Raw genomic sequence first — 26,185 nt, 5'->3', positions numbered from 1 at the left:
GCATGAGTATGGGGAAGTGCATATGTTATAATTGGGCTGGTCTCATTTATTTCCCACAACAACGTTTAAAAATGGAATAAAATAACTTACAACCCTGCATAAGGTCATGCATACTATAGTCTACTGTCTTATCTATTTCCCCCATGGTTGTACCATGTTGAAATAATATGGATGAGTGGCGCTGGGGGGAGGGAAACACCGCGGCTCTACCATTTTGCCACGTTCCAGAGGAGCGCGGGGGGCGGAGACCAGAGAGAAGACTATCCACACAGTTCAATAAGCACGACGCCTCTCGAATGTCATTGGTCAGATGTGCTTCTCTGCCCCGCCTTGTTGGTGGCGCATGACTGCTATTGGCCGAAAGACGCGTCGATAAGAAAGGGGACGTGGTTTCCATTCTCTTTAGTTTTATGAGGCAGCAGGAGAAATTTAAATTCCTTTTCATCCACAGAAACTCAGCCTCCGACTGCTCCTGCTCTCCTGCTCCTCTACTTCCAGAGCTCCGCCATGGCAAGTAAGAAAGGATCCAAAGGCGCCCCGAAACTCAAAGGTGCGTAGCTGTTTCCCTCCCTCACGCTGCAGCTTTCACTGTGCGGCCTTTCAAAGTTAATCGTTTTTCTTAAGCTGTTGTTTCATTGTGGGCCCTGCTCCGGGATAGCTAGCTCAATCTAACTTGTGTCGAAATGCGGGCAGCTATTTGCCAGTGTGCTCGTGAGTTTGCTCCTCAGCTGGTTCGTGGAGCACTCGTACACATTTGCTTTAGCACAGCCGGGGACATTGTGCTAACACGTCAACACTGCAGCTCTCAGACCGTCTGTCACGCACACTGTCGTCAGCTCTGTGCTCCTATGATGCAGGTATATATTGTCACGCTCTGGCGTTATATCTCGATGTTCGGTGGTTATTGTGCTGGGGCTCCACCCGATCAGGGAGCCAACAGCTGGAGCCCGGCCTTTGGACCATGGCGCATCCCGGGATTACGCTGGAACACTGGTTGGCAGGCTAGATATAACGCGTAGTGTCCTTTCGTGCGCGTGTATATCTTTACCCAGAGTCCCGTGTGCAGGCCCCTCCAGCTTTGTGCATGTGGGCACCCCGCCCCCCAGTTCATCCACCAAATGTTCACGTGTCAGTACGAGAGGCAGTGGGTGGGGTTTAGACGTGGACCCCGGGGTCTCAGTCTGTACCCATACTACACACACACACACAGGATCCCACCGACTCTATTGTCGTCTAAAGATATCATGACGTGGCAAACACCCAAAGCACGACCCTTATCCACTTGGCTCCCAAAACACCATCCCCCATACATCAGTCTAAAGTTCCTGATGATAAGCATTAAACACTATCTGCATTAAGTAACATTTACTTAAAATGTAAAGTTTTTCTTTTACGGGACCTATCTGAATAACTTTCAACCCACGCTGAAGTGCGGCTCATTTAGTGCTAGCACACGTGTGTGTATGTGGAGAGAAACTGGGAGGAGGAGTGTGTCCTGTAACTTTAGAGAACACCTTGTCCTCTCCCGTCCGCACAGCACGTTCACGTCTCTCTGCCGCAACAGTGACTGGGATCTTACTTACTACCATAACCAGACTACATGGAGCTCCAGAGTCTCCATAGGAGGATATAAAATACTTTAAAATGTTGCATAAACTGTCTCTCTGCAGAAGCTCAGCATTAGAACATGAGGTTTCTAGTATATTCCGGCGACCGTGTCTTTATCTGTGTGGAGTCTATAGTGTCCCATGTTGTAGGGGATCAAAGGGCAGTTACTGGCTTCGAAACGTGTAGGGAACAAAATGTTCCATTTTTTTCCGGGTCTTCTTATGACCCCGCCCACCACAGCCCCTATGGATGAATGTATGGTTCAACAGTCCACACTGGTGATAATAATGAAACCCAGTACAGTGAAGTAAGGAAGACTGGCTTGGAAGGATGATGAGTGTCCATTCGAAGATTACATTTATTTGACATCCTTGAAATTATATTCTTTAAATGAATACTCCACATTCAGTCCATATGTGGCCTCTATATTTACAAGGAAGCATAACAAAAATTGTATTGCTGTGGTCCGTTGAAACCATTAAAAAAAATCACACGATAGAGAAACTATACAAAATTGTTTCATCTGTTTTCACAAGTCACCGATGTCGCACAGCAATCACTTGAATGGGAGACCACAGCCCTGGAAAAGTTTTTGCAGGGCTGTAGTTCTTCTATCCGAAAAGTCAGATAAGTTGTTTGAGGAGATCATAACTGAGTGCACCTTTTGAAAGATGTGTGTATAAAAATTTTCATTTATGTTTCAACTAATGACCCTAAAGGAAATGTCAGGTTCTGACTTGTTGCCATTTGCACTTTGAAAGGCAGACTGAGCTACTATGGGGGGTTACCCTGAGTCTCTGCAACTTCTCTGTATTTATTTGAGTAACATCACGAGATCAAACACTCATGGTGGCTTATCAAATATTGGTTTTGGGCCTCACAGTAAAGTGCTGCACACTGAGTTGTGTACCCAGTGTTTCACAGGCATGCAGTCTAAAGAGGAAAAGAATCGCTTGTTGACACCACCGTTTGTTTTATTTTGGGGAGGCCAGGATCAACCAAAGTCGACGACAAGCTCAGCATTTGTTTTGTGAGATGAAAACGTAACAACTGCACTTAAAGTAACGAGTTGTTGAACTCCGATAATTAATGAAAATACTATCATAATTTTTATTTGACATATTATGTCAATATAAAACATGATGAAAATACTATATGTACCAGAAACTTTTGAACATTTACAGCACATTTTAACAATACCACATTGATGTTGATAGATGTAATAATTTTGGTCACTATAAGCACGATACAATTTTCACATAATCTCATCTCTAGCTGGTCATATGGTTGATCTGAATCATTCATCTCTGAAAATACAGGAGATGTGTTGATCACTTTCATATTGTTGCCGTATTTGAGTTATTTACAGCCAATTTAAATATTGGCTTCATATTTCCTCAATTTGGGTTTTTCAAATGATTGTCTTAACTTCCATGTGTTTTTCTACCATTCTACATCATGTGTCATTTTATCTACCCCCACAGGGCTGCCAGTCGCTGCAGTATGCAGAGATAGAAGGGTAACAGCCTTGCCTGTCTTAGTGGGACTGATGTGTGATGCTGCGTTGTGCCCTCTGTATTTGCATTGTTTTCATCAGCAAACTAAATCCTTTAGATGACGCATCGCCATTTAACCTTGCATGAAATCACAATGCTCAAAGTTTTTATCTAGTGTTGTAAGTTTTAAATACCCTGTATGGGTCGACAGCAATAATTCAGGTAGCTTTAAACAAAGACATCACCGAATCACTGCTGTAATTCCACAATTCCATGAATTGTGGAATGGAATTTCCCCAGAGCATGCATATACGTATATATACTGCTGTTTGAACTGTTTGTGTGCAGTAGGCCTGTGATTATAATCATATTAGCTTGACTCTAGCTCAACAAACGGCTTGGGCTAATGCACATGCTTTTTTGAAATTTCCCACTTGTGTGTAGATAAAAAATCTCCAGTGATTGCATTTAATCTGCACCATCACAGATCCTGGGGCCACCAGTAAGAAAGGTCCCCTGCCAGGAAAGTGCTACACTTCAACAGTGTATGTCGTTGGCTCTGAAAGTGAACTTTTGTCAGCCACATGACGAAGAGCATTATCAAAAGTGTGTCCAACTACAATGCCCTGAGAAGTAATTCCACTTGGTTGTAGGGCTGCCACTAACGACTATTTTTCTATCAATTTAATCTGTTGATTACTTAACTGATGCGTCGATTAATCTAAACGATTAATTTTCCTCACAAAAAATCAAATTGACCCTTTCATTTCATTTTAGAAGCGCCGCACAGCGCCAAGGAAAGCCCGGCTTCTCCTATCCACCCCCGTTTAACCTCTGTGTGGTTCACATGGGCCGCGATGCGCCTCGCGCCCTGCACCGATGGTTTCGGCGTCGAATCTGTCGAGTTTGTTAATGATGTGCGTGAGACAGACTCTGTACTAATGTTGACATCTTTATTCGGGTCCTCACTTCCGTGTCTGACCCCGCCCCCCACATTCATTGCCTCCTCCTATTGGTCTACAACATACCAAGTTCCATTGTTTCCGCTCGCCGTAAGCGTATCGCGCCAGGAAACACACTGGAGAATAATTTTTTTAAACTATCTTAATGAAATATTTTATATGATATAAATGATCAAATATGCATCCCATACTTTGTTTTCCCCTTCTGTTGTCCTGGAGTTTTAATTTTCCCAATCGCATAATTAAATGACCCCCTCTGCCCATCCGCTACAAGCACACAAGCAGATAGACAGGGTGGGGGGGGGGCTAAGAAGACCATCATCATTTATCCCCAAACCAGTACATTGAACGGGTAACATACAACAACAAGCGGAGAAAGCAGAAACGTTGGCTGACCGGCGCTGAGAAATGCGCGTCCCGTGTGAACAGCTGGGCGCCTGCACACGCTTGAGAATAGTGCTGTGCAGTGCAGCGCTTCTGCGTCCGGTGTAATTCCGGCGTATAGTGATATTGAAGAAGAACATTTGTTATAATGAATTGAATGAATTTGAAACGTTATAGAAATCGAAATAGTTAATTCATAATTTTGTTGGCGTCCGACGCGTCGGCTTAAAATATTGATGTAGACGCATTTTCAGCGTAAACGTCTTAGATGACGTTGACTAATCGTGGCAGCCCTACCTGGTTGTGAGTGTTCATGCATCACACACATGTTAAAAGCCCTCAGGAGGAATAGGTTTGAAGGCGGTACACTGCAGCCCTTACATAAGACTTGAGAGGAGCACTGTGTTTGCAGTGTCACAGGAGACACTGAGCAGAGAGAAAGAAACGGTGTGGCCTGCATATACCTCCTGTGTGAACCAGCTGCTGTTGTCCTCTGAGAATGGAGTATACAAAAGAACAACTTGGTATGGTATTGTTTGGTCTTTAAGCTTCTGCAGTTGGTTTTGTTTGTGTGTGCATGTAGCTTGTTTTAACTCTTTGTGTTAGTTTGTATGTGAGACGTATTCGCACTGCAGGATTTAAGATTTTCAGTGTTTCTCAGAGCAACTCAACAGTTTTAACTATTTTTGACCAGTGACGTGTTTTGGGTTCTCTTGATAGTTGATCCTCCACAATAAATAATAATGGTCCCCTTTGAGTTAATATAGTTTAATGCATTTATGTATACTGCTTTTAATGTAGCACAGTTTTTCTGTGTTGGGAGAAGAAGAAGAGCAGTCTTCAACGATCATCCTATTCACAATCCTGTTCATGCTAAATATTTCAAAAGCCATTAACAAACCTAAATGGGCAAACCTGAATTTCTTGCTGAGTCAAATGTAACCCATACAGGTATTGCCTGTAGCTGTAGGATCGGCCCTGTGGCTTAGTTTAGGGCTAAAATACCTCTGCTTTGTTTGCGTTACTGGTCTTTAGTGTGACAGACATCATCCTGAGATGGATTAAGGTGCTGTAAATTCATGATGCTTACTGGTGTGATTGTGTTTTAGGACTACAAAAGACATCGTTGACACTGGAACTTTCTCTATCATGTTTGTGAAACTTTTTTTCTTAAAACCACGGTTGAAGAGTGACTTAGTTGGTGTGTTAGAGAAAGGAATCTTTGGCTTTTGATGGATTACTCTCTGTGCCCGTCAGTGTGATTTTCTTTTCTCTTTAAATTAAAACCTGTGTGGTATTTTTTGAGCATGTGTGTGTAAACCGTGCATATCACCTGTAGATCACAGTAATGTTCAGTCACTTCCCCGAACCTCTGCAGCATTAACGAGCTTTGTGTGGCTGTAACAGCCTTAGGCCATAAGAGCTGTCATTTAAATGACTGATGCAGCTGAACTATGAGGCTATAGAGGGCTTGCATTGCATAAAATACAAACAATTCTGCATTCTTTTAAGTTGATTTTATCTTTGTGAAAGTAAAGCGAAACAATATGAACCCTCATACAGAACTGAAATAAGCATCAGGGAATTGTCGAAAATTTACTGGCCTATTTTCTTGCTTAAAATACCTATAAAGTGGTTGTTGGCTGATTTAGGTTTAAGCCAATTAACCACTTATTTATCAACTCTTCATTTCAGCACTTCGATTAATCCACTTAAGCAATTGACGCATATAAAGATAAGAATCTGCTACTTATGTTGGTTATGTTAGTATAAATTAAGATATTTCTGTGTGACTGTCCTTCGACATTCTTAACCAGTCATTTGATCAGAGTCAAACATGAAAAGTGTTGGTAAGAATGTTAAGAAGTGCAGTGTTGATGGCATAGTTATTTGACAGGTGGTTTTGAGAAATGTAAAAAATTTGTCAGAACACCTGGACAGGTGCTTACAGTTATAAGCTTTGTTGGTCTCTCAGTGCTGCAGAGAGAATTGAATACAATACTCCAGATCAGGTGGTGGAAAGAGAGTAGTTTTGTAAAGCTGCCAGTGGCTGGCAAGCCTGTAAGTGATGTTGATGCCTGTGTTCTTCTCTCTGTCTGTGTCAGTGCCAGCTGGGCCAACATACTATATATAGCTGTTCTTGACCCCCAGAGCTATATTAGGCTTATAGACAAAAGGGACAGCGATTGAGGATGACTTACAGTTGAGTAAGAGAAGGAGGCAGTCATAATTGGTAGAGGGGCGGGACAGAGAGTGAGACAAAGAGGACTCGAGGCTAGGAGACACAGCAGCTCTTCATTCTGAGCTGGGACTGCATGCTGTCTCTGTGGCCAGTAAACCGGTTTGATTAGTTAGTGAACCCGGCTGCCAGTCGGCAGGGATGGGTGATCCATTAACCCTGGTGGAGTCTGCCGCCACTCCTGTTATCACAGCCATCCCCACTGTCATTGGTGGGGAAATGCAAGGTGAGCAAGGTGTGCGGTCAAGGACCAGTGACCAGAAGGCTGACATGGACAAATCATCTGCGAGAATTGTATGGGGACTGTTTGGTTGTGTTGAGGAACTGTGTGCTGAATCAGATCTAAACTTGTGTGATCTCTAATTTTGTTTTTTGGTCAGTTGCTGTTGAGCATTAACACATACTAAACAACACAAATCGATTTTTGCATCACTACCGTATTTTTGATGGAATATTTTAGTACCTATAACCTAGAAGGTCCTAGTCTGTTTGACTTTGTCATGGCCACATGTAGATCCTGAACAGGGTTAATGCAACTGGAAGTCTCCCCCTGGCTAAAGAATTTGTGCTAATCTAGGCACTAATGCTGAACTGTCTTAGAAACTTAGAAACAAAACGGATATTAATCTCCTTTGCTGTTTCCTGTGTCAGATAATGTGGATTCATCAAGTTTAGAGAATTTAAGAGACTTGAGTATATTTCAGTTTTATTGTAAACTGAATTAGTCTTTATCCCCCCCAAAAATGGCTCAAACTCATTATGGAGCTCAGGATTTGATACTGTGATAGAAAGTCCTTGTCAAAGTTAACACTATATTTATCAGCGCAAACTGTTTGAAATGTATATCATCTATGTAAGTACTTTGAACTATGCTCTTTGAGTGTGTGTCTGTGTGAGATTTGACCTACAACACCTGTTCATTCTCCCTGCCACTATTTTCTCCCATCATGCATTGTTGTATATCGTCGACAGCCCCGGAATAGCTTCTGGGATGTGGTTTATTTTTCCGTTTCCATCGCATGGCTGAGAACTTTCTGCCCACCACACTCTCTTATATGACTCCTTGTCATGTTTAGAAGGTGTGGCTGGGTCTAAAACCAAGGTTAAAGGGGACCAAGTGACAGTGTTGGAGTGATCAGGGATATGAGCAGATAAAGTTCACTTGCCACAGATGGTATTCAGACGATTATTTCACTTACTGGGCAACAATACCAATTGTTCATCAAGCTACATCTACTGTAATTGACAAGGTGGACTATCAGTTCTTGTTATTACTTTTCTCTGTACAGGCTGACCTCCCGCTTCACTTTGCTAACTTAAATGGCGTGGTTAACGTAAAAGACAACTTCTTAATCAAGACTGTGTATGATTGGTATCGCTGTTTTTTATACTAAGCTTGGATGATACAGTCTATTCAAATAGTGGTAATAAAATCTACCAGCTTCTCAATATGACTTAATGATTTGATTTTAGAGTAAAAAGGAAATCTAAATGTCAAATCCACATGTATGAATCTGACACCATATTCTGTTGTAATGTTGCAGACGGGAAAACTCAAGCTGGCAGTAAGAATGGGAAGAAGGCCGACTCTGGATCCAGCGGCAGCTTCTTCACCTGGTTCATCGTCCTGGCCCTGCTCGGTGTCTGGACTTCTGTAGCCGTGGTCTACTTTGACCTGGTTGACTATCAGGGAGTCCTTGGTGAGTTCACATTACAACACACATCTGTTTTTGCTTGAAAAGCAGATTATTGTGCACATCCTTTCTACAATTTTTTCATCACATACACCTTGCTGAAAATGTATGGAAACAACTTTTCTGGATTTTGTCATCATTTCAACGTTCTCCCACATCACCGTTCCTCAGCTACTACTGTCATCTGTTCTTTAAGTAAACCCCAACCCTGAATATGAACCAGTCTAACCATGATTTTTACCATTGTCAGAGCATTTTAGTCAGACCTTCATCATTCATTACTAGCCTGATGTGAGTGTGCTTCAATCCACTGTCCTTCTGTTCTTATCAACTAAGGCTGAACCTAACGATTATTATTTTCAATTAATCTAAAGATAGGTTTTTATGACTCGATTAATATAATAATGAATTTATCAAAAATTTAATTTTTGGTCCGTGATATCATTTAATCATCTTCTCTTGAATACAAATACTATATAATAAATAGTATGCACTTCAAGACATTATTCCACAACAAAAATGATATATAACTACCTTACACATATAAACAATCTCAGCAACTAAACGGCTTTAACTTTTATCTTTGTTGCCACTTTCTCTAGTTCAGTGAGAGAAATAAACTCTAGCATGTGCTGCCATGACCACCGTAGCAATGAAAGGGCTGCGCGTGTTAAAATGGAAGCGGCCTGTCACAAACTTATAGGTCTGGGTCTGTATAGAACAGCATTTGGGTCCGGTCCAGGACCCGGTTCACCTATGGGGGACACATGCTAAATGATCATGGCCGATTTAAAAAAAAATAAAAATAAAAAATTATAAGGTGAGTACATGCTTTGGCAGTGCGCAGCCACCTTCCGTACGATGTGTTGATGCACCAACACTTGCTTTATACAAAATACAGTTGAAAAGGGAGTGAAAACATTTCTAGATAACTGCGTCAGTTAAATCTTAAAAAGGTAAAAATCTCAATCAATTTGAATATCGCCAGTGTTGTGCTGTTCAGCATCCAGTTTATATCATACTTTTATATAGTTGAGCATATAAAGTTTATAACTAGTCTATATCACCTCTGTCACGTTTAGCTTAGAAAATGCAGTTTTTTTGTGACATTAAGATGTCTATTAATCACAATTACCATGCATTGTCCAACATACATATATCTCCTTCAGTTTTGTCTCATTGGTCTGTTGCATGTGGACCACGTAATTAACCCATTAACTGATCTGCTTCACTGAATTGTCCTACAAGTTGCATGTCTGTGTCATGTTTGTTCACCCTGTATTGTCTGCCACTAATCTGCATTCCTAATTATTAATGTTGAATGTTCTTGTCTTTAACTGCTATTTATCTATGAATTACAAATCTGTTCTGTAATCTTGCCGTTATTCCAATATATATGTTTTGTGTTTTGCATGCAGACAAGGCTAAAGGCTTACAAATTAACCTGTCAGAGACCTTGCAAGGTAAAGCCACGATTTTTGTCATGTCTTTTACAGTTGTGCTGTCAAGATAGTTTCCTCACTCACTTTACTCTCAGAGGCTGGCCAGGCTAACTTTGGCCAGAGACCATCATCATCCCTTCTTAGCTGCTATAATGCAAATTTCTGAAAAATCGACTGCAGTAATAGTAAGGCCTATTTCCCGGAGCAGCGATAGTTTTCATCTCAGACTAGTTCTGGCCATCCGCCGTCCTATTATTGGACAAACCTCCAAGTTTTTACAAAATCAGAATAGTCACGTTACTGTGTTGAATTGCTCCTTATTTATTTCACTTTCTTCCATCTACTCCTACTGTCCCCCATGTTGTCCCACATTTAAAGAAATTCACCAAGCGGTCAGTGGACTAAGTTGGTGAAATCAATCATATCGCCACTTAACTCCTTCCAATAGTGATGGATCTTAAGAAGACAGTCTCTCATGAGCTTGATGTTTCTCTTTAAAGGATAAGACCACATTTCGCGTTGAAAAGCATTGTATGAAATATACGTAATGCAGAACTAAATAAAATTGGCTTCTATTGTTTGCTAGATTTGATTTGATTAATTTAGGAAACTGAAGCCAGTATCCTCAATTAAGCAGAGCAAGTATTGAGATTTATCTGGAAAAGATTGAACAGGAACGATAATCATGAGGAAAATAATTTTTTACAATTTAGATAAGGACAAAGACTTGGGATGTGAGGTCCATCTTTTTGTGTGTACTTGAATGATGCATGCAAATGTACAGCTTTCCATAATGTGTTGTCATGATTCCTGTGAGGATAAACCTTAAGACCACTGTGTTTGTCAATGCTGTAGGTAAACTGGTGGCATACGATACAGATGGCGATGGTGATTTTGATGTCGAAGACGCTAAAGTTCTTTTAGGCAAGTTAATTTATCTCTAATCTACAGCCAATTACACTATCAGTGTCCTGCAGAAAGTAAAATGATGGAACATATTTTCTTCTCCGCTGACCAACGTTATTTTTTTTTACTGTATTATTAGTTTCTCTCTCGTGATATAGTTGGAAAATATTTATTCTGAGTAACAGTTTCTGAAGACCACTGATGTGTAATTTATGTTTGAAATCATGAAATGGCATTTGGGTTTCTTTTGCATGACTGACAATCATACAGTTGCCATAGAGACAATATAATCAATGATTATCACAAAAAAAGCATAACTCCTCCATAACACTTTGTGGACTGAAGTACCTCTTGGAGGTTTGGTGAGTTTTCTTAACAGTTTTGTAGTTTTAAATAACTATAAGCATATCTTTGAGATCATGTTGTAGTGGTACATTTTTTTTTTTTTTTTTAGATTTGGGATCTTATTGTCCATGTGAAGTCTGCTGCATGTTGCATGGTTTTATACAGAGCCAGCCTCTGCTTCTTCTGTTCCTTTTAATCATGTAAATATAACTGCCAAATCATTGCACTAGTTTTGACATGTTGGACCACAGCTGTGGCCAAATTTAAACAGAAGAGTCTGTTTAATAAAATGCTCAACGAGATGATACGTGTCCTACCTCAGAGAACCGGAACATTTGTCAAATGTTATATTTGGAGATCATTAAAGCCCTGGCTTTTAACTCTGACAGGCACTAGAGTTCAAGGTTAAGTATGTCCCAACTTTTGCAGTGTTTAAGATATTCAGCAGTTAGCAGCCTTATGGCTATTAAATGATATGTCCTTACACTGAGCAAACTTCGTGTAAAAATGTCTGCCCTGAAGTCCTCAGGTACATGATGGTTTCTCACTCTGTTGTATGCTCAGTAAGTTTGATCAGACTCCAGGTTCCCCAGTCTGTCAACAGAAGTGGATCTGTTTTTCCATGTCTCTGTGACCTTCTTCACTTAATATTAATTTACCCAAATTATCTTAAGCAGCAACCTTATGGTTAATCTTTGGCACGGCAGTGCATGATCTCATGCGTATTCTGCACGACTTATCCTCACCTTATCCTTTGTTTTCTCCTCTGTGTAGCTCTGTATTTTTGCTCTTTGTTTAGACCCATAGAAGCTCTTCTATAGTAAAAAGTACAAAGTAGAAAGTATTTGTCTATTTTCATTACAGTGCGAATAGTTTGACGTTTACCTGAGCACTCTATGGCCATTTTCAGATAGGACCTCAGGGTAAAATCCGGAGAATTTGCTACGGAGTTTACCTTTCACAGATGCCCAATGCAGCAGGAGTTTTTCTGCACATACGCGTTCATAACAGAACAAGCCAATAAAGTACGTAGAAACTGGACCGTAAAACACTTGCGTTCACACATGCGCCTCCTCCGGAGAAAGTACGGAGGATCTGCAGCATCCAGTGTATGTATGAAAGCAACTTTTAATCAGCTGATCTAGCTCAGCTAGTCTTGTGTCTGCTAGCAAACTGCTGCATTCTCCATCCACCTCCCACCATGATGGGAGGGCATCCTCCATGTTAGGTGTCCACATTGTTGTAGTTACAATATTTATTACAGCAATTCTTACATTCTAAACATGATGTACATTTGAAACTATCCTATCACTACCTACAAGTTTGTCTGACCTGTTTTATGTTCAGTCTTTCCTCTAGTAATTGATCCCTCTGTATCTACCTCAATGTTTACTTGGCATCAATCACATTTTGAGATTAAATATCAGTAACAGCTATCTTTTCAAAGTAGCTGTTGTAGTGTATAACTATCTGGAGATGACAAAAGAAATGCAGTGTAATGTTTAAATTCAATATTTTAATTCCCATATTAAATTCCAATTTACATCGATGGTGACCACATTAGCAACCTGATTAATCTCCATTTGTGGTAATGGCTGCAAATCTAATGATTCTTGCGTACATTATGCGGTTTTCAGCTCCCCTCATGCAAACACCAAGTGTGACATTTACATTTGATGTAAAACTCTTCTGCAGCATCTCCTCTTTAGTCTATGTAACTTATCTTCTGTGATTCTAGGCTGTCTACGCATGATGAGCAGGTTGAACTGAATTCTCAGTTGGAATTGAGTCAGTGCAGAGAGTTCAGTTCGATGCTGATTTGCTGTGACATGGTGCAGGGTCACCACTGTCTCCTTTTTAATTCTGTTGGTCATGAGTAGACAGCCCAACTCCAACAGGTTTTAAATAGTGACTAAGTAGATCCCTTGCTGCTTAACCTACGCTTAAACTTATCTTACCTTCTCCTTGTTTCTTTCCCTCCCTCTCTTTTCTCCTCTGCTCTTAATATTGTTTCATTTTGCTCCATGTTTTTCCACTTCTCCTTCTTCTGACCTTTTATATTAGTTTATTCCTTACGCTGTCCGTGTCCCTCCATTTATTTTCCTACACCGTGCTCCCGAACTTCTCCTCCATCCACCCATTGCCCCCATCCGCTCTTGTTTGCATAGGCTTGACCAGTGAGGGCGATGGTCAGGGTACATCCAAGGTTCTGGATTGGTTAGAAGAAGTGGAAGAGGGCAGCTCTGATTGGCTAAACAGTTTCTTCACTTTCCTGTACGGTCTGATTAATCCCCTGGAGCCCACAGATGAGGAGGAACTTAGTGCCTCAGGGGAAGCTCTGGAAGCCAATGACGAGGATGAGGAGGACGATGATGAGACCGGAATCCGAAGAAGAGGAGCAAAAGATGATGGACAACAGGGGCAGAAGATCATTATAGTCGGCCTCCACAATCAATAACGTCAGGCGTACTGCAGCAGCACAATTCTCCTCCAATGCAGTTTTCAAATTAAGGCCTCAGCATCCAACAGGCTAAGCTACTCGTTCTGGAAACGTGTTTTCTTTTCATACCTTTGCAGGTTTTGCAAATGAACCCAGCCAGTAGCTTTGGGTATAGATATCTCCAGTCTTGTCTATTGCTGTAGGCCCTACCTATCCCAGGTTTCACCCAATGTAATCCCCAAGTATTGTCAGACTAGAAAAACTTGCTTATTTGTTACAGCAGAATTTTGTGAAAGTAAAAATCCTGTTGAAGGAGTTTTTAATAGATGTCTGTTCCTCTGCTGGGATGTGGACATGATACTCAGGAACACTTTTATAAGTCATCTCTTAAACCTTTTTTAAGATTCTATAAATACATTCTTTTCTATACTCGCATGTTGGCAGGTGATTTGCACTTGGGCAGCTGCTTAATTGTCTCTTTTTAAGACATTGAATCTTTTCCTATGGCTGCATGCCATAAAGCTGATCCTGACAACATTTACTCTGGATTGAGAGCATGAATTTTAACTATTTTTTTTACTTCAAACTGTCAAGTTAAAGGCTTTTGTCTTTGATCTTATTTTTATCTGGTAGTAACATAGTTAGTATCTGGATTATGAAAATGTTGTTAAAGGCATAACTAAAATCCATTGCAATTAGAACATCTAGACCAAATCTGGTGATGGACTTGTTTGCATTGTGATTGGATCTCAGCCACATCATCTAAATATCTGTTAGTTAAGTCATACTCCTCAGAATACTAAATCTGACCACTTTGCTGTCTATCGTCCATGTCAAAAAAGCTATGTCTAAATACATAGATGCGTTTTCTTGTTTACTGGCGTGTACAGTTCCTCAGACGAGTGATACAATTTGTGTCTCTTGGATCCTCAGTTGTGCAGCTGGGTACACTGCTCAACACAAATTGTGCTTTGCGTGATCACATGAGGTCAGTTTCTGCCTCTGCCATTCAGGTAGTACACAAGTCTGAGTACAGCATGTGGTCATAGGCACTATTTTAGTGTTTTCGTTCAACTTAGCTCCACCATGTTGGATAAGTCCTCCCACTTTACACAATAAAACCACAGTTGTAGGAGTGAAAGTTGAGCCCTGTCTTCAATTTAATGAATAAGGATATATTGGGTTATGACATCAGTATCGGGTGGCACACAAGCTTTGTAGGATTGTTTCCTATCCTTCAAGTTCTTTGCATTGTGCAGGAATTGAGCTTCATATTGTTTATCTTTTACCATCTGTCTGCTAAGCAAATTCTGAATATTAACTTGCATGAACAAATACAAATATCTTACACTGACAGTAGTTCTCAGCCATGAGCTGTAAAGTTCAAGGTTCAAGTTTATGGGTGTGCACTGACAGAATTGTCGTCATTCCAGTTTGTGGGTCAGTTGACAGGAGTGTGCTGCAATAGAAGGGTGTGGTGAATTGCTAGCAGAGGGTTGAATATACATGCTGCTGTTGAAGCACAAAGATTTATTACTGTGTAATTCTCTAAATTCAGTAAAGTACAACCTTTAGCGTCATGTGCAGCATTTGTGTTTCTCAGTCTAGCAGTAACTGGACTTTTAAATCAAACAATCTATACTCAATTATTTCCCCTTTTTTGCTGACATGAGCAAAAAGAGAACCAATTTATAATTTTTTTGTTTTAATGGCCTCACTTGTTTTAGATCAGATTAAGTTGTTATTGAAACTGATAATCCATGCACTTAGATGACGCATTAAAAACGCCTTGACCTTGCCTTGACCTATGCCAATATACATATTACTTAGTCACAATAACATTTAAAATTGTGAAACCTTCATATAAAACCCTATTTTGAGAATATATCATATAGTCCATTCAGGTCGGGCGGTGCTAGGGTCTTTTCGGTTTACTAGCTCGTCTAGTGACATTGTTGACTTTAAAAAGGTCTACCTTGCTCAATTTAGACTCAACCAAGCAGAATTTCATCCCTTGTTGATGCCTAGTAAAGTAACTGTTAGATTTTTACAGCAACACTGTGTATGTCATACAAAACGTCAGTTGTAGTTGAATAACACAGATTGACCCATGGTGTGTCTAACATTAACACTGGTGTTGGATGAAAAGTATTCCAGTGATGTAACTTAACCTGTTCTTGTGTAATGTCAGATGAAAAACCAGGTGACACAGACAGAAGAGGAGCTGAGAAAGGTATTATCAGGCAGCCACATGCATGAAGCTGTGCTGTACTACAGTGTGGTCTAGTGGACAAGGTGTCAGCTACTCACAATCCATTATCTCGTTTTAGTGGGTGTGAATTAAACTAACACTCAGGATCCATTTTATTAAATTAATCATTGGTTATTTGTTGTTTGCAGAGATTTAAAGATTTTTGGCCTAATTCTTTGCTTGTGCTTGACATATTTAGCTCATGTTTAAGAAATTGTTTAAACTGGTGTAACCAGAATAGAACAGAATTTTTACCTGTTTCTCAAACGAGTGTAACATCCTGGTGGTGTGTACAACGTCAACACTGTCTGGAGAATAATAAAAACCTATTGTGGCATGGACCTTGTCTTGCTGTGGTCCTAATTTATTCCTAGACATGGACATGCCCTTCTGGTGTGTGTAGATGTCCAGTAACGTTTAAGCATGGACTTCCTCCCATAACAAATAATTGGAGTGGTGAAACACCAAACACTGTCATTGATCATTCATCCCAGAGACCCCTCCAATAAAGGATGTGGGCCGGAAGCTGCGGGATGCTCTAAAGCAGCAGCTGGCAATCATCCACGAACGTGTGGAGGCCAAGAAGCTCGCCAAGCTGGCCCTGGCTGAAGTCAGACAGCTCCTGGCCAGAGAGGAGGAGGAGGAGAAGCTGGATCTGGGTAGGAAGGATATGACAGCCAGGGTGAAGGAAAGAGTCTCTGCCAGGCTGAAGGAGGAAGAGGAGAAGATGGAGAAAGAAGAGATAGAGAATGCTCTGGAGAAACTAAGAAAGGAAAAGGCAAAACAACAGGATGAGATAAATACAGAGGAGGGCAATGACAAGAAGGACAGCGAGAAGTCAAAGAATGGTGTAGAGAATGAAGAGGGGGCAGGAAGGAAAGCACAGGAGGAGAAGGGTAGAGGGAGGAAATCTGGCAAAGAAAAAAGGAAGAAAACCAAAGACGGAGGAGGCAAGAAGTGATAACCGAGGTAATGGTCTCACAGGACTAGATTGGTCCCATAGGAAGCCAGTATTATTCACTTTTTGCCTCTTCAGAATCAAATTTTGTTAGATTCATATACTCGTCCCTTGTTCTACTTCAATTCTGAACTAAACTTAGTAATTATTTACAAAATGTTTTACATCCACTCATGTTTAGACAACTAACATTTTCAAAGGTTGGGGTATTTTTTTAACCAATGAAGGTAAAGAAGAATCTATGCCTTGTTATTGTTGTACTGGTCACAGTGATGCTTCAAAAACATTGTTTTGGTACCTTACCAATATCTTGTTGTATTATTTCTATGATACCTCGCTCATTTGGTTGATGTATAGATAAGTAGTTGTCAGCTGGTCCACATTAATCACCACTATGACCATCATGATGCACAAATTAGATATTTCACATGTTGAATATGATTTTAGAATATTGAAAGAAACAAATTTGCAGTCAAATGCAACGAATTAAACCGTTTAGTCTTGAAGTACATGTTATGTGGCCTCCTTAACAATAATACCGTAGCATGCTTGCTCTCTTTCCAGCTCGGCTAACTTAATATATTATGTGTCATAACCGTTTCGTCCATCTATTGGATTGAACTAGCCACCTTAGCTGTCCATGCTACCAGAAAAGAGTCAAGGGCCCTCTGGCACGAAGTCTGTATAATGACTGTGAACATAGAAGGACCGTGTCTGGAGGAAAGATGTGCTGACAATATCATTTCTTCTGGCTGCTTTATCCAGTGCTTTCTAAACTAGATTATGTCCAGTGGTTGAGAACATGTCTAACACAGTCTCCAGTTGTGTCCATAGCCAATTGTCTAGACATCGTTCCAAGCCCATATGTGAGAACAGCTGTAATGAGCAAATGGCAGCCTGGTCAATGTTCAGAAACAAAGATGTGCTGTAGGCTTTTAGTTGGCTTCCATTTTCTAAGAGTATAAGGAAAGATTGGGGTGGTTTGGGGGATGGGACTCAAACTGCAGTGGTCCAAAATGGTATTGATATCAAGTATGAGACACTTAAGTGTCTGTGATCATGGTTGGATTTGAATAGATTGAAATCAATAGAGAACATTACAATGTGAGGCTTTTTCTTAATTTAGGGAGATTTGTGTTCCACTTTTGTCTTTTGTCAATAAAGTGTCTGATCCATTCTTTCTCGTGTTTTTTGTTCTTGATCCATAAAGTGATGTTAAGTCAGTCGTCGGAGTGTTTCGTGGTTCAGAAATTGAGATCACCCTAATACATTTTCTATTTTCAGACTGCCATCCTGTTTAGACCTGCTCTTCAAAATAGTTCCCTATCCTGGGATCACACGGATTACTCTTCAGTACACTGTTAAATGACAGTTTACAAAACGCTCCCTGTGTATAAATGCTACACAAATGTGTTTCAATCATAATATACAACAAACCATTATATGTTAATGAGATGAATATCAGTCTGCAAAAGAAAACCAATGCCTCTCTTACACATGGTCTTTTAAAAGTAATGTTTTATGTGAATGATGTTCTGTGATATTACACTAGGCTGTCCCCACAAGGTCCTGCACAAGTCATTTAAAAACACAGACACTCCCACCATTGTGCAACAATACCACCCAAACTCTCTGTTCAGTTTCTTTTGCAACAACCATAAATCAGATGTAAAATGAACACCACAATCACTGAATATTCACATGATGGACCCACACATACAGTATGTAAATTATATTCTGTCTCTACTACTTCCTTGCCAACGTGTGCATCATCTCATGTAGGACTGAAAGAGAAAGCTGTTGTCATCACTTCCCGAAGCGATCACGCTGCTGCCCCAGTGGAGACTCTTGAAGCCGAACCCACACCAGAGGGTAACAAACAAACGTTCATTATAAACACTTTCCCTCCAGTGCCGTCACAGGAACATGGTGGTAGTAGATAATGAGGGAAGAGGGAGCGCAGGTGTAGTCAGGGGACAGAGCTTCATCAGCTGATGGGATTTAGTCTGTAACCAGGCAGACACCAGCAGCTCACACTGAGCTGTCAGTCAGTTCTGTTAGTGCTGACAATTGTCAATGCGAGTAATAGAGCCTGTAAAGTGACACACTTGCTCTGTACATTAAAAAAAAAGAAATTAGGTATTATACAAATCTATTAATCTGCTGCACTCATCAGTTCATCTGGAGAAAGAAGTTCATGTGGAGCACTTATGACATGATACTGTAAGAATGTTCAGAATTTTTGCATCGACTTACTGTTTAAGTATTGGTTCTTGTAATACCTTAATGTAAAGTGGCAGTTAATGGTGCCATTAGTTACAATTGTGTTCATGAAGCCAGGACTAGTAAGAGATATTTCAAATATCTAAATAAAATCCCACGTTTTGGCTTATTCTGCTCTAAGTGAATCACTTTGATCACTCTATATGTGAGTAGACCATATAACACAGATGTGCCTGTCAATGTAAAAAATGCTAATGTTTCCCTTGTCGTCTTCTCTCCCCCTAGCTGTCGTTGAGCCCGACCCTGTACTCGTGGAGGAGATAATTGAAGCTGCTGTAGCAGAGGACACTTCTGCTCCACCATCAGGTAACTGAGTGGGAATGCCTTAATCATTGAAAATTCCTAGACGGAAACAAAAATGTGTGTACTTGATACAGTACAAGAGAGTAGGTGCAATGGAGGCAGCAGGCAACTCAAGATTATGTGGAGTACAATCTGTACAACTCTCTGCTTCCAGAGCCTGAACCAGAACCTGAAGCAGAACCTGAGGAAGAGCCTGAACCAGAACCTGAGCCAGAGCCTGTGGAGATTCCTGAGGTTTGTACAGGCCTGGTTAATATTAGAAAAGCTTCAGATGCAAACACTATTGAATGCTTGCATTGTAACTTATTCCTGCTGAAGGTTGATTTTCTTTTTGTCACTGGGATCATTAACTATACAACTACACAAATATAAATGTGACGCTGTCCTTGAAATCTGTCTGGTGTATTTCTTTCCAGGTGATTGAGGAGGATCCAGAGGTGCTGGAGGAGGAGGCTCCTTTCGTAGAAGAGGAGGCCCCTGCACAAGAGGCCCCTGAAGAGGAGGCCCCTGCACAAGAGGCCCCAGTCGAGGAGGCCACAGAGGAGGTATAATACCTTTGTTATTGTTGCCTCATAATTGCATACTGTTTCATTCACAGATTTCTAGAGAAGTGTCTCATCTTCTCTGCAGCATCAAAAGTGAAAACTGAGCACATGTCTTGATTTTGCCAGTCACTTCTTGTCCTGGAAACCACGGCTGCTGGATTTTGGCAGAAATCATAATCAAGATTATCTTGGTCAATTTGTAATCACAATAATTTGACGGGATTACTCATTGACTTGGAAACATTATATATTTATTTAACTTTAAATGCAAATTTAAAATGTTGATGCCCATGTTAACAGATTAGAGTATCTACATCACCTGAGTAAGCAGTGAAAAGCTTATCTCTTGTCTGAAGAAGTGTGTATCCGTCTGCTCGTCTCTGGCGCTGTTCACACAAACTGATAATCTCATCAATTTAGTTGCAGTGGTTGGTTCCTATAAAGTTGTAAACTTGCAGTTTTTTCTCTTTACTGCTGCAGTTCTCTGATCATTTACAAGCTACTTACAACACAGCTTTGACAAAAACTGGGGGGGGGGGTGGGCAGAGCAGGCTGTTCTGTGAACTGCTAACATGTTTATTCACTTAGAAAATGTTTGGCTGTTTTGCAATCAATAAAATGTGGTAACTTATTAATGGTAAAAAAATGGAAAAGTGCGGTCTGTATCAGAATCACGAACAACAAATGGCTCACAGATAAAAACCAACATTTCACAACTTCAGCAGCAGAAGTACCGTTTTGCTGTGATCAGATACAGTAAATTCCTGTGTGTGTGCTGTTAGATGATGCTGTCGCTAACACCTAACTTGTGTCAGGCCCACAGAATACAGCAGGTGCCTGCAGATCATACGTTTCTGCACACTTAAGTTCCTAGAGATGTAAAAACACTTTCTCTAAGTTAGCAGATTACAAATAACATCCCGTGTAAACAGTCTGTGCTGGATTTCTGCAGGCTGTCTGTGAGCAGATATCAATCAACTGTAACTTGACTGTACCCCAGTGTGACTGCCAGTCAGAGGAGTAGCTCATTAGCAGGGAAGATGCCAGAAAGGAGGCCCTACACAATTAATCATTTGTATTTTCCTGATCTTAAGAGTAACAAACATGTGTTCTGAAAAGCATACGTCTTCCTGGCCCTTCTAAAAGAAGAGTTGTGTGTGATTTAATCCAATATGTCCATATCTTAATAACCTTTTGCCGATGATATTGCCTAATTCAGGCTGCTCCAGCTGAGGAGGAGCCAGTAGCTGAAGAGGTTGAAGAGGAGATGATGGCAGAAGAGCCTGCAGAGGAGGAGGCAGCTGAGGAGCCAGTAGAGGAAATGGCTACAGAGCAGGCTGTGGAGGAGGATATTGCTGACGAAGCTGTGGAGGAACCTGAAGCAGAGGCTGCAGTGGAGGAAACCATGGAGGCCGAGGCTGTAGAGGAGGAGGCCGAGGCTGTAGAGGAGGAGGCCGAGGCTGTAGAGGAGGAGGCTGTAGAGGAGAGCGCTCATACAGAAGAAGCTGAGGAAGAGGAGGCTGCTGAGGAGCAATTTGAAGAAGAGGTAGCTCCTTCAGAAGAAGCTGTTGAGGAGGTATTGGAAGAAGAAGAGGCAGCTGAGGAACCTGCTGAGGAAGCTGTTGAAGCGGTAGCAGTAGAAGAGGAGGCAGCACTGTCAGAGGAGCCTGTGGTGGAGGAAGAAGCACCTTCAGAGGAGCCTGTGGTGGAGGAAGAAGCACCTTCAGAGGAGCCTGTGGTGGAGGAAGAAGCACCTACAGAGGAGCCAGAGGAGGAAGAAGCACCTTCAGAGGAGCCAGAGGAGGAAGAAGCACCTTCAGAGGAGCCTGTGGAGGAGGCTGCTCCTTCAGAAGAAGCTGTTGAGGAGCCTGTGGAAGAGGAGGAAGCTCCAGAAGAAGCAGTCGAGGAGGTTGAAGATGAGGCAGCAGCCCCAGAGGATACTCCGGAAGAAGTGGAGGAGCAAACAGTCCCAGGTAAGAAGGAAAGGGAGGTGTATTTTGACTTTGATCAAAAACTGTATGACTCTTATATGAATAGTTCATTATTTTTGGGATGTATATTCACGCTCTTGAGTATTAGTTTAGAACAAGAGGGAAACGCTGCAAATGTTTACACTGCATGTGTGTAAAAAAGTATCTATGGGCCTTTCAATGTGGACACCATGACTGTATACTACATGAGGGCTCCCAAAAGTGAAGCAAACTAAATGGGATCATCTCCTGGTGCTGCAGTATACATCACATCCATGTTAGCAGATGGGACAACCTAAAAAGTCAAATCACAAATATATTCCATGAAACATATTTTTCAAAGATGGTGTCTCATAGAGACAGTTTTTTAAAATTTGGATTAAAGACTTGAGAAGAAACCATTCAGTGCTTCCAGTACTATCTGAAGTATGAAGTAGCTTATGAGCAAGTAGTGACTCAGCACTGATTACTGAACAATCAGAGGGAATAAAGTTCACTCATTTCAAGAGACCATGAAAATAAGTACCCACTGTAGGTCCAGTAGCTTTATTCAGAGATATAGACTTTTCTGTCACTCTTGAGATGACAAACTGAAGTTTACTATTATTGAATATGACATCTGCTGAGCTGTTAGCATAGAGAACCGGAGCTGATGATCCAGGTGTGATTCTTGGTGTATTTGTTTTTACAGAGACAGAAGAAGTAGCCCAAGAGGTAGAGGAGACAAAAGAAGAAGGTAGGTACATGCACACACACACACACAAAGACACAGCAAGTTGGGGAGAGACGTGTGATATATTTGTTTGAGGTAAATGCTTTATGAGGAAACATCATTATTTAGGATTACATATGCTTATAATTTACAATATATATTTGTCTTTGCAGCAGCTGAGTTTGTCGAGACAGAGGAACAGATTCTGGATGAGCCCACAGGTAAAAATTGTCTTCCAATAACATGATGCTCATTAGTATTGTTTATACAGTTTATGACCATATCATGGGTTCACATGGTTTAAATCTTTTCCACATTTTACATAAATAGATCAGAGAGACTAAAACACTGCCTTTGACATGGCGATTGGGGAAAATGGCCAGAATTTAGTGAAAATAACAATGAAGCCCTGTCGGGAGCTGTGTTGTCATTAAAGATTTGTGCACGGTCCCCTACCACATCTTAAAGGGTGATCACACGCATGCTGCAGCGGCAGGTAGTGTTTTGTCTGGTGAGGCCTTACACCAGAACCAATAAGGGACTAACTGTTAGCTTCTCTGAAGCACAGAATGTGTGATCACCGAGCAGGACGGGACAGAGGAGCCCTTTAACCAGTCTAGCTCGTGTGGTTTGGATGTATATTTGAATAACTTGGTGAGATCTGTTCCTGCTCTTATCTTGGTTTAGCAGTGGAACCATGTGAGATTTCTCCTATTGCATAAGGAATGACATGAGGCCAGAGCAGTTGTTTACAGGAGGATGCCAGCTGTGTGGAGGAAGAATCCCCCTTCTCCTGCTACAGCTGTGTCAGTAGTATAGAAAGAAGGCATACAGAAGTGTATGAGATACACACTGCACTATAAAAAAAATAACCTCAACAAAAAACCTGTGATCTACCATGAATTATTAATTCGGTGTATGTCACTGAATCTAACACCGTTTCAGACACATACAAGCTATGAAATGGGAAATATTTACTGGAACAATATAATTACCATCTAACGCAAAGTAATCACAAAACTTGTGTGAAGGTTAACATCATCCTGTTTGTGCTTCCATAGAAACGTAGAGGCTGCAGCGGTCGTCGTGGTGACGGAGCAGGGACCCAGTGACGTTGCATCAGCACCATCTGAGTGCGCTCAGAACAATGGTGCATTTTTCCACACCCGGGGAACGAATGAGTCGTTGTGACAACAACCCACCCCTCAACCCTCAACCCTCCCACCCATCTTTCCCCCTCGGTTTTCACAAAATTTCCTTTTAGTGTGACAAATGGCTGAAAACTGTTTACTAATATGGTACTCCTGTTTTTACCATTGTTTTTTTTCCTTCTTAGTTTTTGTTCACTATCTTTTTTTCGGTTGAGCACCCATTTCCAGTTTTGCTCAAGGTGGTTTAGTGTGCGTGCGTGCGTGTGTGTGAGTGGCCAAATGCCGAGGCAATGTGACATCTTTGTGCTCTCCTTGCAGCAGGTCCACCAGTGTCTTGGGCTGTAACAGCAAAGGATCTGGAACTGTACTTTGAAATTTCTCTGAGATTGGCTTCTTGTATTTAAATACAATTTCCAGGCAAAATGAGGCCATGACTTAAGACCAATCTTTGTCACTTAATCAGGAAGTTTGCTTAGCTCCCCCTCTGTAGCTGTGGAAATTCAGAATTAAGCAGCTCAGCCCCACTCACCAGTTTTCTTTGGCCTCGGTTGTAGATTCTATGCAAAGCTGTCGTACAGTCTGTCACCTGCCTCCCCTCTTCCGCATCCTCACCCCTCCTCACCCATCCAGTTTATTTACCACTCAGTATGTGTCGATTCCAGGCCGAGCCACAAGCTAGCATGTGAACTTGGAGAGAGTGTGTACATGAATGTGTGTGTGAATGTTATACTCATGAGTGTTTTGACAAATCTCCTTCTACTCTATCTTTTCTGTGAGAATCAAGTGTCATGATGTCGTTTTGAAGATTTTTTTCTCCTTCAGTTTGTCTCCTAATAACATGTGTGTGGTCTATATAGACTTTTAATTTTTTTCATATTTCAGACATGGATACTAAGAGCATCTAACCAGGTGATCAAACAGGTTTCAACTGAAGTTGCAACATGTAACTTCAGTTTGCATGTTCACAGTTTGAACTGTGATGTAACGTGGGCCACTGTTGCTGGTGCGAAGCTGTCACGTGGTGGTGTCAAGATTCTTTCTAAGAAAACACCAGCAACATGGATAGTTGGGCTGAAGCAGTTAACCCTGTGTGAGACAGAATGCATTTCTGTAATCGTAGCTTCAGTGTAAAAAAGTGATTTCTGGCTCATAAAGGGTTAAATAGATCAGGATCCATGTTCCTGTGGAAGAGCAGTCATTACTAACCAACTGATGCCAGTAAATTGAACCAACATCCTTTTTTTCCCTCTTCAGCAGTGTAACTTTACTGCTTTGTTGGTTTAAGGGAAACCTATTTACTGTATCCTTTTCCTCTGAAACATCAGTTTGTCTGTATGAGCTTTTCAAAACATTGATGCAGACCCAAAAGATCAGAGCCCAACACATCATTTCATGAATTACTCCATCAAATCACAGAACAAAAAAGCCAAATGAGATCTTTCTCTGTCTATATTTTGGAGTAAGGGCGACCTGATGTTTTGGTTATCGTTCTTTTTTTCGCCCCTGTTCTAAGTGTGTATCACCTTGCTCTGGATAGGATGAATTACTGTGACTGAGGTGGTGTGGGACAGTGGCTGCAGCAACTTGTGCAGCACATTTTCCTTTGGATACTGACAGTGAACTCTTTGTAGAGCTGACATTGTAGGAATTATTGCAACACAACATTACAGTGGGAGGAGGGCGACATTAGAGAAACATTCCTCACTTTTTAAGAATTCTCATGTCCCGCGTGTGTGTAGTCCTCACATACTGTGACTAGCGGGCTGTTTTTAGGGATGTAGCGCACCCTAGTGGTGAGCAGTAGCTGTTTCTGTAGGATGTTTTGTCCCGTTTCTCTGTAACACTAGCTGGTCTTTTCTACTTCCTACCACTTTGTAAGTCAATGTGAATTGTCCAATCTTTTTAACATTGAAGATTGCAATCTTTACCAAGAGAGCTTCTAGATTTTTAAAAGGAACATTTTTTAAAAGAACCTGGAGAAATAAAGAACTTAATTTTCTGAAAATGCATTAAAAGCTTTTTTTACAAAGCCATAAGCTGTTTGTCAGGCAGGTATAAGGGGCAGTACTACTTCAACACAAAAAATGTATTCTTGTTCACAAGGAAAAGCAATACAAGTCAAACCGCAGAGGGGCCACATTGCAGCGCCCGGTGAAAGTTTGTCATTCCTAATCTTTGGTCAGAAGTCATGTACATGCTGCAATGGGCTGCAATGCTTTGTTTCCAGCATACAGCGTCTGGGTTTAGTGAGCTCAGGGGTGTTGTTGGGAAATATTACTTTTTGGTTTATAAAAACGGCTCAATCTCTCAAAGTTTTGTCCATCGATCATGACCTTCAGTGTGTGGATCTGATACTGTCCTGTAGACGATGACCATGGTGATTAAATTATTGTGATGTACTGACAATGATGGGCTGTTCATGGAGATTTGAAGTATTACGGTTTTCTGTAAATGATCTGTTATGCGAGCTGAAATAAAAGGTTTGGGACAACACAA

At 41.1% G+C, this 26,185-nt stretch overlaps 2 protein-coding genes across 8 annotated transcripts; both read left to right on the top strand.

Annotated features, from left to right (window-relative positions):
- Positions 1-363: 363 nt before the first annotated feature.
- Positions 364-26,185, top strand: LOC128454011 (fibrous sheath CABYR-binding protein). 7 transcript variants are annotated; one of them, XM_053437142.1, is made up of 13 exons: positions 364-550; positions 8,234-8,389; positions 9,802-9,846; positions 10,681-10,749; positions 18,508-18,597; positions 19,234-19,314; positions 19,466-19,545; positions 19,728-19,856; positions 21,076-21,294; positions 21,331-21,829; positions 22,518-22,562; positions 22,712-22,759; positions 23,600-26,185. In XM_053437142.1, the coding sequence occupies exons 1-13, from the start codon at positions 508-510 to the stop codon at positions 23,605-23,607; spliced, it is 1,512 nt and encodes a 503-aa protein (XP_053293117.1). In that variant the 5' UTR covers positions 364-507; the 3' UTR covers positions 23,608-26,185. The 7 variants fall into 7 exon arrangements, with proteins under 7 accessions (XP_053293117.1, XP_053293116.1, XP_053293115.1 ...); XM_053437141.1 differs by having other exon boundaries at positions 21,076-21,577; positions 21,611-21,829; XM_053437140.1 differs by having other exon boundaries at positions 21,076-21,829; positions 22,715-22,759.
- LOC128454012 (uncharacterized) lies at positions 10,758-18,498 on the top strand. Its single transcript, XM_053437146.1, has 2 exons — positions 10,758-15,749; positions 16,262-18,498. The coding sequence occupies exons 1-2, from the start codon at positions 15,701-15,703 to the stop codon at positions 16,726-16,728; spliced, it is 516 nt and encodes a 171-aa protein (XP_053293121.1). The 5' UTR covers positions 10,758-15,700; the 3' UTR covers positions 16,729-18,498.

The sequence above is a fragment of the Pleuronectes platessa genome, chromosome 13 (assembly GCF_947347685.1).
Source record: "Pleuronectes platessa chromosome 13, fPlePla1.1, whole genome shotgun sequence".
In the NCBI taxonomy this organism is placed as follows: domain Eukaryota; kingdom Metazoa; phylum Chordata; class Actinopteri; order Pleuronectiformes; family Pleuronectidae; genus Pleuronectes; species Pleuronectes platessa.
Note: the sequence above shows the minus strand (reverse complement) of the source record. Positions and strands in the feature narration are given on the sequence as shown.